Here is a 16566-nt window from a genome sequence, read left to right as displayed (position 1 = left end):
AACCTTGAATTTAGTAGTCTTGTGAGGATATCTGGAGAAATATCTCAGTTTCTTGGTGAGCTGTGAGGTAGTCCTGTAGAGACATTCCTCTAAAAAACAAATGTACTGACATCATAGTGTATTCAATCAGCTGTTGGTAGAATACCATCAGATATTTTATTGAGCGATGCATGAATTTTATAATTAAATTACGAACTTGTGCATTAAATAAAATTTGTTTTCAGAAAAGATCATAAATAATATAATAAAAACCAATACTTAAGTGACGTTTTTCTGTAACAAATATGAGTATGTCCGATCGGGAAAAGTCAAACTTTTCATTTGAAGCAGGATAGATCAATAAAACTAACAAGCTAGGAACAAGATTTTGGAGGGAAAGTGCCAACCTACCAGGAAAGTGTTCAGGATATGCTAATCCATGAGGTGCCAGTGGATAACATCCAAAGTGCACAGCTTCCAGCCTAAAATGAAAGTTATTCATACTGTCTTTACAAAAAAATTCTTTTACATTGACCACAATGGTTCTCTTGGAAGTTGCCCTATCACAGTATCATGAGAAGACAACACATTTAAACACTTACATAGCAACGCCAAAGAACTCATGCAAAGCTGTTGAGACAACAACATGGGCACTGGATAGCACCTGATAGTATTTCTCCTTACTCTCCTGATATCCCCACTCAACAATGTAATCACCCATCACCTCTTGCATCCGCTTAAATACTTCTGTAAGCAGATAATACAGTAGCTCACCCAACTCATTGTCATTTGCGCTGATGACAGCAACAGCAAACTTTCTAATTCTCTCATCATTGCGTAATAAGGAATGCAAAATCTGTTGTTAGTCTCCATATATAATTAAGAAATAACTAATACAATGAAACCATTGAAGACTAGAATTAAAAATTTAGTTGAAATTTAGTGTAACGGAACTCTAAACATTTGACTTGTTCCTCAGCAGAAACAATCTGTAAACTTGTTTAACATTGTCCTACATAAAATTGGAATAAATCCGTACAGGGGACTGAACCATGTGGCTAAAAACCAGCTACATCTGCCTCCCGAGTTGGATAGAATTATACCCTAACTATTCAAATTATTCGAATCACACGTTAATTGTCTCGACACTACATTTAGTGTCAAAAAGTGGACCGAGAACCCAGCACTAAATATTTCCATGACAAGTGGCCAGATTTCATACTGGATTCCATTTAATTGTGCGAAATATACAGGCAAAATTTTTCAATTCTATTAAACCATCTTGAAAAAATAAAAATTTAGCTTGGTTGCTGCTTCGCAAATTTTTGATCATATTGTACAAATTCTCATTTGCATTCAATAATGTTCAAATATATACTTTTTCTCAACAAAAACATGAATAAAAATAGATGAACTGTAGCCCTATCACAAAAGTGAGAACCAGAGCAAAGTATAACAACAAAATAAAGTTAGATTAGAGCTAAAGAGAGCGACTGTAATTAGTAATGTTCACTTAATCAGTAATGGTGACTTCTACACAAAAAATCCAATAGGAAACAAGTTTACATAATAGCCCACAGATGATTGAGGAAGGTTGCCTATTTCTATTCATTGACATGTTTTAATCATTGCATTTTCAATATTCCTTATAAAAAAGAAATTTATTTAGATATAAAAAATCTATTGCAGAGCAAGAACCTAGTCTGCAGTTGTTAACTACCTGGTGTCTCATTGTACTTCTCTCCCAGAATAGAGACTCTGAAGGCGAGCTGCTCCGTCTTCATGTCTTCTAAGACTTGGAAAAATGTGTTTGGATCCTTGTCATGCTCCCTCCATGATAAAAGTAGAATAGTAAAAGGATAAAAAAGAGCGATAACAATTGTGATAATGCTGCGTTTAAAGAACAAATAAATAGATAATAACACGACATCAGCTCACAAAGTTCAAGAAAAGTAAATACAAAACCTTGTGTGGTACATTGTAGGGTTGCACGATCGCTCGATTTCGATAGTCGATAGTTGTCTTTCTCGATATGAATAGGTTGCCTATTTTTAGCCTATCGAAACATCTGAAATAAATATATCGTTATCGAATAATAAAAAATAATATAATTCGATAGTTATCACCCTCGGATAGCTCGAACACATGGTTAACTCGAACGGAATTGTTTGGTCCGTTCCCACGCAATGATAAATTGCTTTAGATAATTCGACCTCAACTTGGTTAACTCGAACAGTTTTTTGCCCAACGGCTACTACGATGGTTGTTATCGCTTTAGAAAATCACTTTATTCCAAACCATAGAGACAAACCTCAACTTTTAGTAGTTATTAGACGTCGTTATTACCATCATCAGCAAAATATTTGCGTTAACGACTTTTCTAAAGGTTTGCAAAAATCAAATTTTGCCAATCATCTGCTTAGCGATGGCCCTCCGAAAGCTAAAAAAAGTGAGCTAACCTTCGAATAAACTTGAGAAAAATCGGCAAACTTGATCTTGGTTAAAACAATGATATACAGCCCCCTGTATATCATTCCTGGGGGCTGTATATCATTAGTTAAAACACTCAAAAAAGATGTCTTTTCTTCTGAGCATTTCAACAGCGATCAAGTTTGGCTAATTTTAATCTGAAAACGTCCTGGCAATCACATCACTTCAAACAACAAACCAATCTCAAGTGATAGAAAAGTCTCTATACTTTCTGATGAAATTTTTTTTAAATTTTACACTAGAAGCCTTTTAATTTGCAACAAGCCATCTATGCGTTTGATTTATATATAGTTTGTATATGTACATTTATCTACTAATAAATTCATGGACTTGTGACAGTGCTCTGATAACTTGAACGCTCTGATAGCTCGAACAACTTTTCCTATTCCTTCCCACAATCTTCGATCTTTTCAGGCACGATAATTCGATAGTTTTACCAGCTGCAAAGTCACTCGATAACTATCGATGAACTCTGTCTGCTTATTGATAATTCGATACTATTGCTATCGGTGGGACAACTCCAACGATAGTCGATAACACCTTTTCAAACAACAAATGCCATCCCTAGTACATTGTCAATCAAGAAAAAGAAATCGGTACAAATTTTCGGTGATTTCTTACACATTGCTATGTTTTATAAGCGGAATTGGAGTAGATGGAGCCAATAGCGGCATTTGCACTTGATGACCATATTCGATATGTGGTATCACAAGCCAAACTATAGTAACCCAAAGAATATCCAACACTTGTTATAGTCATTTCTTATGCCGTATCCTATTTTGGTAAATGTATATTTGCAAAAATAAAAAATGTACTTAAAGCTACAGGCATACTCTCTTCTTTGTTCACGTAGATAACTGAATAAATATTACACCACAGTGAAACAAAAACTTAAAGATGTGGTTGCGTCAAAAAATTCGATTGAATGAAATTAAGACCAATAAAAAACTAAAACATCAGCTACAATTTGATGCCATTTTGTCTTTGTAGACCAACTCTGTCCAGAGATATATGCGTTTGAATGAGGCCCTCTTTTAAAAAGCTCACATTCCAGCGGGTGCTTCTTCCGTGACGTCACAAGCAATATATCTGAAAAGAAACTACGAGCGATAAATATGAGGTTGCTTCCTTAGCCAATCAACAGCGCGAAATTTTTATATAGGCCGTAATAAATGTTATCACTCGTAAAACGCGTTGTCTGTGATCTCAAATTTAGGGATTTTAATCTATTATTAAATCGCACGGACATCGATATTTACTAAATTAATTAACATCGTTACTTTAATGAATTACTCAATCGACACGTTTTATTGGCAAACAACATAATTGTAAAAATTGCTGTAAAGTTACTGCGAAGGTGACTCCGAGTTTTCTTGGCATCAGGTAGTTAAAGTTTTACGGAGGAAGATCGGAGAATGGAGGTAAATTTATCTTTTACTTTGAGTCTCCTATAGAGTTTCCTGTTGAGTTTACATTCAGATTATATTTCCCTGTTTGAGGCTAAAATGTAATTTCCTGCGCATGCGAGATACGTATGTACAGTGAGTTCTTGACGGCTTCTTTTTAATCTTTAGCATCTAGCAATACAATGGCTTAGATTGATGAATATACTAAAGGTAATATTTTAGTACTCATTAATACATGTACTAATTAATAAAATTATAACTTTTTGCTATCACTAATCATCGTTTTATGTTTTTTTATCGGTTCACCTAGCTACATTTGCTTCAAATTTTTTGTGGCAGTTTTATCTAGTAAATTAGATTTATGATTTGATTTTAGATGTTCACTTTTCACTTGTAGAAAATGAAGAAAATCGATTAATCAATGCAAATCTTTAACTTCCAGAACCACAGCTTCGAATCATTGGCTTGGTGTATTGTGCCTTTGTTAAACATTTATTCGTTTTTAAAATTACACTCGCAATCTATCAAACTCCCAATTTGAAAGCTTTCAGTAGATACGCTTTAGAATGACATATCTACGAATGACATATTTATTGCATTTGTTTTACTGATTACAGGATGTTTATGTCGTCCCACCAGCCGAAGCAGCTTTGTCAGTGTGGAAACTGCCATAAAGGGGAAAGAGAGACTTGAATGTGTGCTGCATAAACCATGATGTTTTGTTTGAGTTTGTTGCTGTAGATGAATTTGTCTTATTGTATTAGCTAAAACTATGTGAGTGGCCACGACTTGATGAATATTTTTAATAAAAGCTTTATGCCGAGATGAAAATTTTTTGCTTGTAAAAATTATATAATAAAATAATATTGTTGAAGATAATGCAAAACATGATTGGCATAATATTGTAGTGAATTGGATACGGTATATGGATGTCCGCAGAACTGGAGAATGTGAGTTCAAATCCAGTTTGCAGCAGACTTCTCATCCTTAAAACTCTATAACTATGTATATTCTTTTCAAAGACGCAGCTTGCTTATTTTACTTACAGTAGTAAGAAACGCGTTTTCAGTGTGGGCAATGATATACAGCCCCGCCCTAAGGATAGGCGACGGACATAGTGTGGGCGGGGCTTTTGGGAGGCTGTATATCGTTAGTGTGGGTAGCGGCGGAACTGTGCTGATACAAAGACCTTATTCTACATAGTTTGCTTGACAGAATTACCGTAGACCGGTAGAATTGGTAGTCGGTACTCAAATGTTTACACAGCATTTGGAGAAAGTGAGTAAGACAAATTTTCAATTTTCGTTATTTGAGACCTTTAAAACATTCATAATAATGTATCTGTAGCGGGGTTTAAAATTGTATTCTAACCAACATGAGCAAATACAAAATAAAATATATGCCAATAGAGCCGCGTAGGACTAGATTTTTATCGCAAATAGCCGATGTGAATACGAGATACATTGACAGATAAATCACGCGTGACATCATTTTGGGCAAGTCTGGGCATGTTTTTTTGGCCTGAGCGTTTTTACCGTGACCAGATTTTTTCGATTTTAATCTTCAAATATCTTGGCAATGAGATCGCCTAACACAACAAACAACATATCAACTGATAGAGAAAAAAAATGCTTTCTTTTAAGATCAACTCAAATTTGACGCAACCACATCTTTAAAGCACATAAATTACATAATTTTTTTATTGTATATTTCAATACATCGAAGTCTTGGCTTTTAAATGAGCTATTGTTTGCCATGGTGAGACAGACATTGGTTGGTGTTTATAGGATTTTCCCAGAGCTCTACCGCAGAAATGTTTACTGGCATAGGCTCAGAAATTGTGATGTCACAATTTTCATATGCGGTGTTGTGTGCTCTTACCGCCTATTTTATTGCTTACCGCTTATATTTATCAACTACGATAATGACGCTAGTGTCAGGCGAAGGTAGGACAACTCCAGAGAACCAATGAAGATGACAAAGGAATCAGTGTCATTAGTTCTCCATGTACAGATTATTTCTATGATAAACAACTCACGATTCCAAGCACCATATTATGTTTTCCCGATGATATTATGCACTAACCCTCTCATTTTATTGTGTTGTTGAGGGTCGGCGGCTGAGACTAATTAGTTTCAAGCATTGCTTGATCTCGCGAAAGTGCGATTGACATATAGTCCTAGTGCCATGCAACCGCAGGTCAGAATTTAATCGATGTGATTTCATTACCTTTATCAACGACAGTACATTTATTGAAGCATAATTAATTAACCCAGAACATGTGTTTGTCTTGGTCTGGCATTAGCACAATCCCGGGCATTGTTGATTATCTAGAATCCTAATTTATTATTCGCGCTCTCTGGGTTTAACAGCACCGATTGTCACAGAAAAGCGCAGCCTCAATGGCAGCGAAAAGGATCGACTACCTAAGGCTAAATAATAATTGTGACATCACATTTTGAGAACCTGAACCAAGTGTTTTTTTTTGCAGGACATACTTTTGACACCCTGTTTTTCATAGTTCTATTATTCTTTGTGTATTGAATATAGGCTCATTCGAAAGCCAAGACTCTGATGTATTGAAATATATAATAAAAAAATTATGTAATTTATGTGCTTTAAGGTCATTGGTCAAACCCAAAATCTCTACCATGACCAACAAGTCAGTAAAACCAAAACATGTGAAATTGCCAAATTAAAAAAAGAATTTGTTTTATAACACGGTGACAATAGTCAAGTATATTCACAGCCAGAATGAGTCAGTTTACCATCTATGAGGCCAGACGATATGCAAGACATCACCTTTGCTAATGGAAAGGTAGTTATCAAGAGGGGGCAAATCCAAAGCAAAATATAGCAGCCTGCTTTTTATCCTCAAGGTTTCCACAATCTGCTGGGCATCAGCCCTTCCATCGGGAACAGTTTTAAGGAATGATGGTATCTTCTCTAAGAAGGACTCCATGTTGTACCGAGAATTGAAGAGATTAATATCCGCGACAAGCCTGTAATAAATAAAGATATGACAGATAAGTTGGTATAATTTTAAAAATTAAATAAAAGGAAAGTGCTCAACAAATCAATGGAGCTTTTAATAAAATTAATAAATTCTGCTTATATTTGCTTCCAGCCACTTTTTTTCGCATATTATATATTATCTTTGTTGATATATATTAACAATAATATATAGTGTGAAGAGTAACGTGAATAGAAAGCTATTTATAACAGCTGATCTGCATGAAAGAGAGAGTTCTGTCATAAGAAACCCAAATGGAAAAATGCCAGCTTTGTTTTCAGCTATTCTGCAGTGACAAGTGCAAGTATTTAACAAAAACACCCAGTCCAGACATTTGCTATAGTTGGTGCTAAGAAATAGTAAGACTCTCATCCCTGACCTAATAGTAATGTTGACTCTTGCAGCTTCAAATAGTACTTCAAAGAGGGACTATTTAAGTAAATACCATGATATTTACACTGTGTAGTTATACTCTGGTATTTAATTATGTAATTTTACGTTTACGGCTCATTGACTACAGATATATAAGATCTGTTATTCTAATAACATTCAGTTTGGCAAACTTGGCTAAAACCTCACTTAACATTACGGCAAGCAAAACACAGATTCATTCACAAGAATATATAAATACAGCACAAATAGCTCTATTGGTTGTATTATTATTATTATTATTATTGCTACCGAAAAGAAAGAGGTGTCTCAAGTTTTATCTAAACTTTCATAGCAAATTATACTATAGAAAGATTTCACACTTAATATTAATTTATTAAGCGTTCCAAATAAACTACTACTATTACTACTATTGTAATCCCAAAGTCGTAAAATATTAAATATTTAAATGAGCATATAAAGCCGTAACTTGAAGAAATCGAACCAAGAATGTGAAACAATTTTGAAGTAGGTAGGAAAGAAAGATAAACGAGGACAAACTGTGACGTACCCTGACAGAATTTGATTGTAACCATATTGAAAATCTCGTTGCTGAGACTTCTGCAGAGGATATTGAAGCTGATTCTCATGAAAATAGAGGAGCTTCCTGCAAGCAGCTAAATCTGGTCTGAGGGCTACTAGCTCTGCTAGGTTAAGGACAGAGCTAGCAAAAATGGTAGTGTTTGTAGATCCCTTTTCTACTAAAGGTATCTGTAATAATAAACAGCGTGAAAGCATAATTTTGATTCTTCTATGAAAACCAGAAGCAGATAACTCCAACTCATATGCAAAGGTTTGGGGATGCTCATTTTATTCAGACAGAAAATCGTTTTTATTATAATAACGTAATAATAAAATAATGATAATAATAAACAATAATAGACTCTGTTAACATCTTAACATATTAACTCTGTTAACAAATATCTTAATCTCGACATTCTTGCTATACCCCTAAATAGGAGAGAATGGCTTTATATTGGTAGGGTTGAGGCATATAGACAATTAAGAAAGAATCCTTTTTGATAACAATATCAAGATCACCTCATTGATTGCTAAACAAGCTCTCTAACTACTATAGGATGACAAGGAGCTGATATAGCCAGCTTCTACAGACTCATAATCGTAAAAGACCAGAAAACTTTTTCTATAGTAAAATAAACAATGGTGACGGCCAAGCACCTGCCACATCTAGTTAGCACGATACCCTGAGCCGCTAACCTCCAACAAGATGCCAGTGTTGCCCAAACTGTAGCTGAGCCAACTAAGCGAGTAAAAACACTACTCATTGAGACATATGGAAAGATCTTGCAAGTCCATGGTAGAATTAGTCACAGAATATAGAAGTCTTACCTGCTGTGAGAAATACAGAGCGGAGGTCCTAGCCTTCCAGTGCCATTTTTTGGCAGGTAGAGTATATATGGAGGTGTATGGCCGAGAGCTTACATCACCAAACACAGTATTTAACAGCTGCTTATGAGAGCCTCCGTAAAATGGCTCAACAATTATGCATCTTCTTTCATCCATCTTGGACTAGGGCTGGCAACAGATAAACAGACTTAATAAATATCATACATTTGGCCGGCGTGATGCTCTCCATAAGCCATCGACAGTTTACACTGTTCATGGTGATAGCACTTTCTTACATTTGGCATTTACGTTTGGAGTGCCTCATGGCTTGGTCCTTGGACCAGCACTCTTTCTCACCTTACATGTATATCAATGACATCAGTCATGTGTTAACTTCTAGTATAAAGCTGTATGGAGTTGATGCATTAATGCACTATCCAATCACCAGTTCTTCCTTTATTGATATTTCTCAGAAAGATAGAAATATTTTAGAAAGCTAGGCAAAGTCTTTTAATACACCTAAATGCTCTATTATAACTTTTGGTACCACCAAAGTAGTCAATGTTCGTAGCATCCAATACCGACTGAGCAATGTGGTTTCAAATCATGTTAGTATTAAAAATTTAGGAGTTATAATAACAATTGATTTTAACTGAAGTAACCATATAAGAAACTATCAGAAGCGCTACAGGTTTTGGGAGTTACGAGGTATAGATGTTGGTCATATGGTTTAAAGGTCATATGGTTCAAAGGTCAGATGGTTCAAAGGTCATATGGCTTAACGGTTATATTTAAAGAAAACCAATAATGAAAACAACAAGAAATAAATCTTGGTACAAAGAGGTTTTGATTGTAGACCAGCACCGGAGCAGATGAGTAAAGGTTTAAAAGAAAATATTAAAGTAACTTAAACAGCGGGTTGTTAAAATGTAAGTTTGCCCAAAATATTACCTCGAAGCAAACATTGACAGACATTTTAATAACCTCAGCTCACCTATTGCGACCAAGAGTGATATATTTAAAAAAGGACCGGGTTGTTGATGAGACTGACACACAGGACAACTATCATGGAGATATGAAAAAAAAGTACCTACATGCTCAGTGATAGAGATGCGTATGTGCGTAACTTGCCTTATTTAAGACTAGATAAAGTCTCAACTAAGTTTGTTTTCATGTTTTGTATTATTTTAGATATATTTTTTATACTAAATTTTTACCTGCCTCTGTACTTTTATTTACAAAACTGTAATGATTAGTGAAACTCTGAAAGTCATTCACAGAAAATCCCTACAGCCAAGGTACAGTCAAGTACAAGCATGTATTTGATGAGCTTTAAATTGTATGTTGGAGTAATTTTATGTTGAGGGGATCATAGGTAAACGTTCATCTGTATAATGTATTTAATATTTATTTTTACAATGTCTAAAGATAGGTTTCACAATGCTAACAAAATTAAACTTACTGTATACAATCTATTTTAAATATACAGCAGCATAGGTCAGCAACTAGTAGTTTTGAGCACAAGTTTCGAACCTGGCAACAAATGTAGCAAAGTGAGCAACTTCAACAGTAGGTCTATGACACTTACCAAGTTAGCATGTTTAACTTTCCCCGATAATTTTTTAATTACTTTGTGCAATGATGAATAATGCTTTCATCATTGGCTTATCATCATTTTAAAAAGAAAAAATAAACGTGTGATTAACTTGACAAAGTGAGAATATCTATCGAATATAGATATTGTCACTTTGTCTTGCAATTAAAGTAACTGTCAATGAAAACCTTTTTTCATTGACAGTTACTCGGTTTAATTAGTTTTTCAGTTACAGTTACATATACTTGGTTTAATTTCTTACTTACAATGTAGATTTTCAATTCAGTTTTTTACAGTTTTATATATAATACTTTTGTTCTTTAGCTACAAATAGCCTTCTGAGGTATTTACCATTAGGTTTCCAACAGTTAAAGAAATTAAACCAAACACAATTTATTCTGATAAGAAAATGTGATGGAACATGCAACGGTTTCAGCATGACAACAAATATTGGAGCAGATAACTTCACACGCCAAGGTTGAGTTACCAACCACCAAGCCTGTATTGAGTCATTTAGAAGATTCGAGTTTAGTTTCTAGTTTTGTTGCACAATTTATCAAAACCTTCTGTAGTTAAAAAAATCCATATGGAGTGGCTTGTACGTTTACTCCTATTTTAGTTCTAAAGATATCTTCTTTTCAGAGCAAATTTTATATCACATCCTTGAGAATATTCATCGAGACCAAAAAAGTCAGTAGAAAATACAAAATCCCGACTGGACTATCAGCTAACAACTAGTTAAAACCAAATACTGCAAAAATAAGAAATAATGCATGGTAGCAAATGTCTGGTATGATTAGAAAAGAGTGCTTCATTAGGCCTGCGTTGAACAAGCATTTGTTTTACGATGTATTAATGATCAGCAATTCGTTTAAATCTACTTCAAGCTGATCCAGTAGGATTTAATTTAGGATGCAAGAGTGATGACCATTTTTAAAAATCAGTGTTCTTGGAGATGAGTGTTTTAGAGGAGTTTTTTAAGAGACCCGTGTTGGCTACTACCTTTTTTGCATTTCTAAGTACATATGACCATATTCTATTGAATCAACTCTAAACCTGAGACGAATATTCAACTAATCACGAAAAATTGTTTATGGAATAATGCAATCTGCAGAGATTGTATTAACATATATGAAAAATGGTATTTGCCTCCTGAATTTTAATTCAGACATAATCATCATATATAGTTGAGGTTGGGACATTTAAATGGCCAAGTATACAAAAACTATTCAGCCGTAATGATGAAGTTATAGCTAATTGCTAAGCAGTAGAAGTAAACATGGGTAACATCAAAGTGTGTGGGTATTGAAATGCTGCGAATTTCAGCAACCAGTCATTAGCCAACTATTACAGGAGTTCAGACAGATCTAGAGCTCTAGCTACATAAAAGCAAAAATAAATTAGTCACCAAACCCTGTCCTCCCGTATGGGGAACTGGTTAATGACAGAAATTCGTATCAATATGCATGCCAATCTAGATATACTATAGCAGTCTCCTACCCAGTACCATGAGAGATCTGAGGCTAGGCTCCAAAATAACCGCCAACAATCAAAAGTAGATAGCAACATGGTTTGACAGACAAATCCAAAAGATAAATCACTGACCCAAAAAAGAATTTCCTTAATTTATGCGCTAAAACAACATTGTGTGAGCTATATCCTTCTAGGTTTCTAAAAGAATACAGACCTATAACCTTCTAGGCTATAGGTTTCTTCTATTTAATTGATTCTAGTCAATATATTTAGGCAAAATATCGACTATTTTCTCGGAACCCATAAAAAAAACTCTTTCGTAAAATACTATGCCTCATTAATTTAAATAGTTGCATATGCAGGCGTCTCTCACATGCCTATGTTTCAGGAACTTAAGCTAAGGAAAGCAGATCGGCTTTGGGAAGCAAAGCCTCTTACAGAAGCTAGCAGTATTATGTATCTTTTTCAGCTTATTGTGGTCCCTAAGCATATGCAAAGATGTATAGGAGAGCATTCTTCTTCCTGCTTCTAGCTAGTGAAGACATGGTGAGTGATCATAAAGCATGGCTTCATAAGCAAACTTGGTTTGCAGGAGAAAGTGATAGTATTGACAGTGTTTAGTACTCGAACTGTCATGTAGAATTTGGAGAGAGTGGTGTAAGGAAGAGTGATACAGTGTAATGTGTTTAATATTCGAATAGTCATGTTGACATTTGAGAGTGGTGTAAAGATAAGTTTTCAGTGAATTGTGTTACAGAAATTGGTTACCTATTCGTTTCAAGAAGAGCGAGGGTAAGTGTTTGTATACTACTAGTTGGTGATCGTGGTAGAGGCGCTTTCGTTATTTTTAACGATGGCTGCATTCAAGTTCAATGTTAATGATTTCCCTAGGTTAGCTATCAAATCTAGTGATGCAGTTAATTCTTGTAAGTCTAGGTTATCAGAATTGGGTTTATGTGTAGAACTTATCACTCTGCAAATAGGTAAGGCTGAAGGAGGTCAGAATAATTCTAGCGGTCGCATTAAACTGCTTGCGCTATTGAATGCTATAGGTAAGGATGGCCGCGAGGCTTTACAATTTGTAGGATTTAGTTTAGAGTTTCATGATTCTACTTATGAGCAGGCCATGAAACACATAACAAGAATTTATGGTGGGGAAGAGACAGTATACGTTTGGACTACGAAATTTGTTACTTGTTCTCAAGCATGTGATGAAAATGAAAGCAGTTATATGTTAAGAAAAACTCGGCAAGAATTTAGATTTTGTTGGAGATGATAAAATGGAAGATTTTGCTCTTGCGATAACTGTTAATGGACTTGGAGAGTCAAAGCTACATAGGCAATTGATGCAGGAAAGAGATTTAGATTGGGGAAGATTATCTGATACTCTCAGAGCTACACAACCTGCTCGTGATTTAGAAGCAGTACTAAAAGATGCTAAGGCTAAAGCTAGTTGTACTGAGGTTTCACAAGTAGCGGCCATTGTTTCTAAACAATATAAAAATAAAACTAGAAGCGCTAGTCGTTACTTTAGTGAAGGTGCAGAAGTTCATAGAATTTCTCAGAAGGAATGTAAGGGCTATTATGATAATAGTTCTAAGAATAGGTGCCCCAAGGTTGGGTGTTGATCTTCAGGTCATGAGTCTACTAGACATAAATATAGGAGCTGATATAAAAACTCTAGTCGGTCTTCTAGTGCTAATAGAGATAATTGGCGCACTAGATCTAAGGGTGAGCTTTCACCTGAGTGATAAATGTCACAACTGTGGTAGTTGACAGCACCGACTTCGCAGTTGTCCTACTGCTAAGTGCTTTACTTGCAATAGGAAAGGTCATGCTAGTATTGACTGCACTAGGAATAGTTCTGAGGACACCCGGAGACAAGATCTTAACAGGTACCACTGTGATAGAAGTAGCAGTAGCCAAAGTGACAGGAGTATAAAGCAGAGGTTCAGTTGAGAAGTAGATACAGATCTATGGTCACTGAGGTTCATGTTATAAAAGGATTGAGCAAAAATTTCTTGGGCGTAAATGAGTTGAGGCAGTTAAAATTATTAGCTGTTTTAAATGCATTATGTAGGAAAGGTTATAAGCCAGTTACATTGTTGCCTCCTAGATCTATTACTGCTGATCTATATTGACATCTTTTAGATGGCAAGTTGCCAAACTTGGTGAATAAAAATGATAGAAAAGGTAAAGGTCCCAGAGATGGGAAGGACAGGAATGAAGGTCGACCAGAAAAGGTATCAATGAGGGATAGCACTAGCTCAGAAGGAGCTGGTCCGCAAACAAAAATGCATGCTCGTAGCACCATCTACGCAGAGGCAGCTCAGGGTAAGCTTCAACCTTTCATGAATCAGGTGAGCAGCTTTCTTAATAAAGTTCAGTCAAGTTTTATGTCACATGAGATCATCCAACAGCGCAAACACACCTTTGTCGAGCACAGGTTGAGAATTGAGGAACAGTACAGGAAAGCCATTGCAGCTGTAGAGGTTGATGAGTGCCAGCTTCGGTTGGAGATAGAGAATAAGCAGGAGGTACAGGATGCCTTGGCAAACTTGGGCATTCTGAAGGACAAAGTTCTGAAATACGCTAAGCGACCCGCTACTCAGTCTAAGGTAAAGTTACCTACAGACAACCAGCTGTCTGTTGGCGAGAAGGCTCACTTAGCTCCCTACACCTCAAATAAGGGAGGTGCAGAGGATACTGTTTCGACAGCAGCCTATACAGATGGCATGGCTAATGAGATTAGCCATGCCACAACAGGTGGCATGGTAGCTCAAGAAAAGACTTCTTGGGCTAAAGAGATGGAGGCACAAGATGCATGATAGGAGAGGAGTCAGGCTCTGAGGAGGAATTTAGGATCTACCCTCCGTATGACTCAGATAACCCGATGATGTCGGTAAGAGGAGAGAGTGGCCTGAATGCCTAGAAAATGCATGAGCAGATGAAAAAAAACAGGCATGTACTCAGAACTTGCGGGTTAGAGCTGAAGACAACAGGTTAGGCTAGCGGGAGCTACTATAGACGGGAGAGTAAGTATAGGAAGAAGATGACCCAACCCACACAGGTAAGGCCAATTTTGAATTTAGTACAAGGTTAACATCTGGTTCACAGGCTATCTTAATACTCATGTATGATTGCCATGTTCCCATTTAACACCTTGGGTAAGCTTGCTAACTTCTCCCGCTCCCAGTGTGACTAACACCTTGGCGAGCTCATGATGACTGCAGGCCCTATTAGTGTAATAGAGGATAGTATACATGCGTATCAGATACTGCATCGGAAGCTTGTTGCTTCCGAACATGATTCCTGGCGGTGGTAAAACCCATGTTTACCAATAGTGGCCTAGGGCTAAAAAAGGTACCTAGAACCAAAAAGGGTACCTAGTACCCTTGGCCTAAAAATGGCATGTTGTATATGCAGGCGTCTCTTGCAAGTCTGACTATGTTTCAGGCACTTGGGCTAAGGAAACCCGATCAGCTTTAAGAGGCAAAGCCTCTTACACAGGCTTGCAGGATTATATAGCTTTGTCAGCTTATCGAGGTCCCTAAGTATATACAAAGGTGTATAGGAGAGCATTATTCTTCCCGCTTAAAGCTAGTGAAAACGTGGTGAGTGATCATAAAACAGATACATTATAGTTAAGAAATATCATTCTGGTATTTGAAAGCTTGAGGCTACTTTTGCTTATACATGTAGTTTCAAAAGCAAGGCAAATGCAACGTCGGCCAGTCTCGAATCCATGACCAGTCTCTAATCCATGACCACTGAGGCACTGACCAGTGTTTGTTGATAGATCAAAACAATGATATACAGCCCCAAAGGATAGCCGACGGCGCTCATATGGGCGGGGTTTAATGATGAAGCTCTGTTGGGATTAACCCGAACACGGCACCCGAACAAACAAATATGCTGAATAAAGCACCTCGTAAATTTACGAATATTATGAACTATAGCGGTTGTTTTACTTATCTGTTGAATTCATTTTTTTGTCAAATAAATATAGTATCCCAATATTGTCACCGTTATGATCAGTCAGTTGCCATTCACAAGCATTCGTGATATTAATAGTCACAATCGTAAAATAGCTCAAATTCGGTTTTGCATTAGATTTTGAGTATGAAAACTACACTGCACAGCTTTGCCTGCTGTCCCATCTTATTGGCAAGGTAAAACAATGTGAAACCGATGAAAGACTTTGTCATTTTATATTACGAGTGGCAAAATATTAATCAAAAACTAGAAAAAAAATGCCATTGTTCGGGTAATTATATTCAACTTTAGGCATATACTACGATCTTTACTAATTTTAAAATTACTAAAAGTAGGTAATTTGAAATGTTTTATTTTGATTAGATACATTATTTTGGTTAGGTATTACCCCTACATTGCAGAAATTCAATGTTTGCTATTGTGACCCGCGGGGTCTAATGGCTGAATAAGCTAATGAAACGATAACAGCGATTCGTGTTTTCTAAAACTTAACAAGGCAACGCGACCGCCCCGCGAGAGTTGTGTTTGCTTTGAAACCCAGGTTAGCACAATCCTAATAGAGCTCCATAATTAAACCCCGCCCATATGATAGCCGTCGGCTATCCTTTTGGGCTGTATATCATTGATCAAAAGCACGGTGCACGACGGAAAATGTTTAGAAAAAATAATTCTACAAATATTTTAAAAGCATACGTATAAATCTACCATCGTAACAGACTAAAACATTTACAACGCTTGTAGTTGTAAATGTCATTTACGCTTGTAGTACAAAGTTTGTACTACAAACCAGAGCCGTATAGTTCCACAGCTGTACGGGAACTTTGCGAAACAGCGCGCTG

At 36.2% G+C, this 16566-nt stretch overlaps 1 protein-coding gene across 2 annotated transcripts in view; it reads right to left on the bottom strand.

The window, feature by feature from the left end:
- The window catches only part of LOC137395093 (tRNA-queuosine alpha-mannosyltransferase-like), a 16795-nt gene extending 229 nt beyond the window's left edge, over positions 1 to 16566 (bottom strand). The window contains exons 1-8 of one of the 2 annotated variants that reach the window (XM_068081886.1): positions 16515 to 16566; positions 8668 to 8853; positions 7829 to 8028; positions 6644 to 6877; positions 1700 to 1809; positions 582 to 726; positions 391 to 461; positions 4 to 89 (exon numbers count right to left, since the gene is read on the bottom strand). In XM_068081886.1, coding sequence (XP_067937987.1) covers positions 4 to 89; positions 391 to 461; positions 582 to 726; positions 1700 to 1809; positions 6644 to 6877; positions 7829 to 8028; positions 8668 to 8841 — 1020 coding nt within the window. In that variant the 5' untranslated portion in view covers positions 8842 to 8853; positions 16515 to 16566. Of the gene's footprint in view, positions 1 to 3; positions 90 to 390; positions 462 to 581; positions 727 to 1699; positions 1810 to 6643; positions 6878 to 7828; positions 8029 to 8667; positions 8854 to 16432 lie in introns of both variants that reach the window. The other variant, XM_068081884.1, reaches the window with a different exon arrangement.

This window comes from Watersipora subatra, chromosome 4 (genome assembly GCF_963576615.1).
Source record: "Watersipora subatra chromosome 4, tzWatSuba1.1, whole genome shotgun sequence".
In the NCBI taxonomy this organism is placed as follows: Eukaryota; Metazoa; Bryozoa; class Gymnolaemata; order Cheilostomatida; family Watersiporidae; genus Watersipora; species Watersipora subatra.
This window is presented reverse-complemented; position numbering and strand designations above follow the sequence as displayed.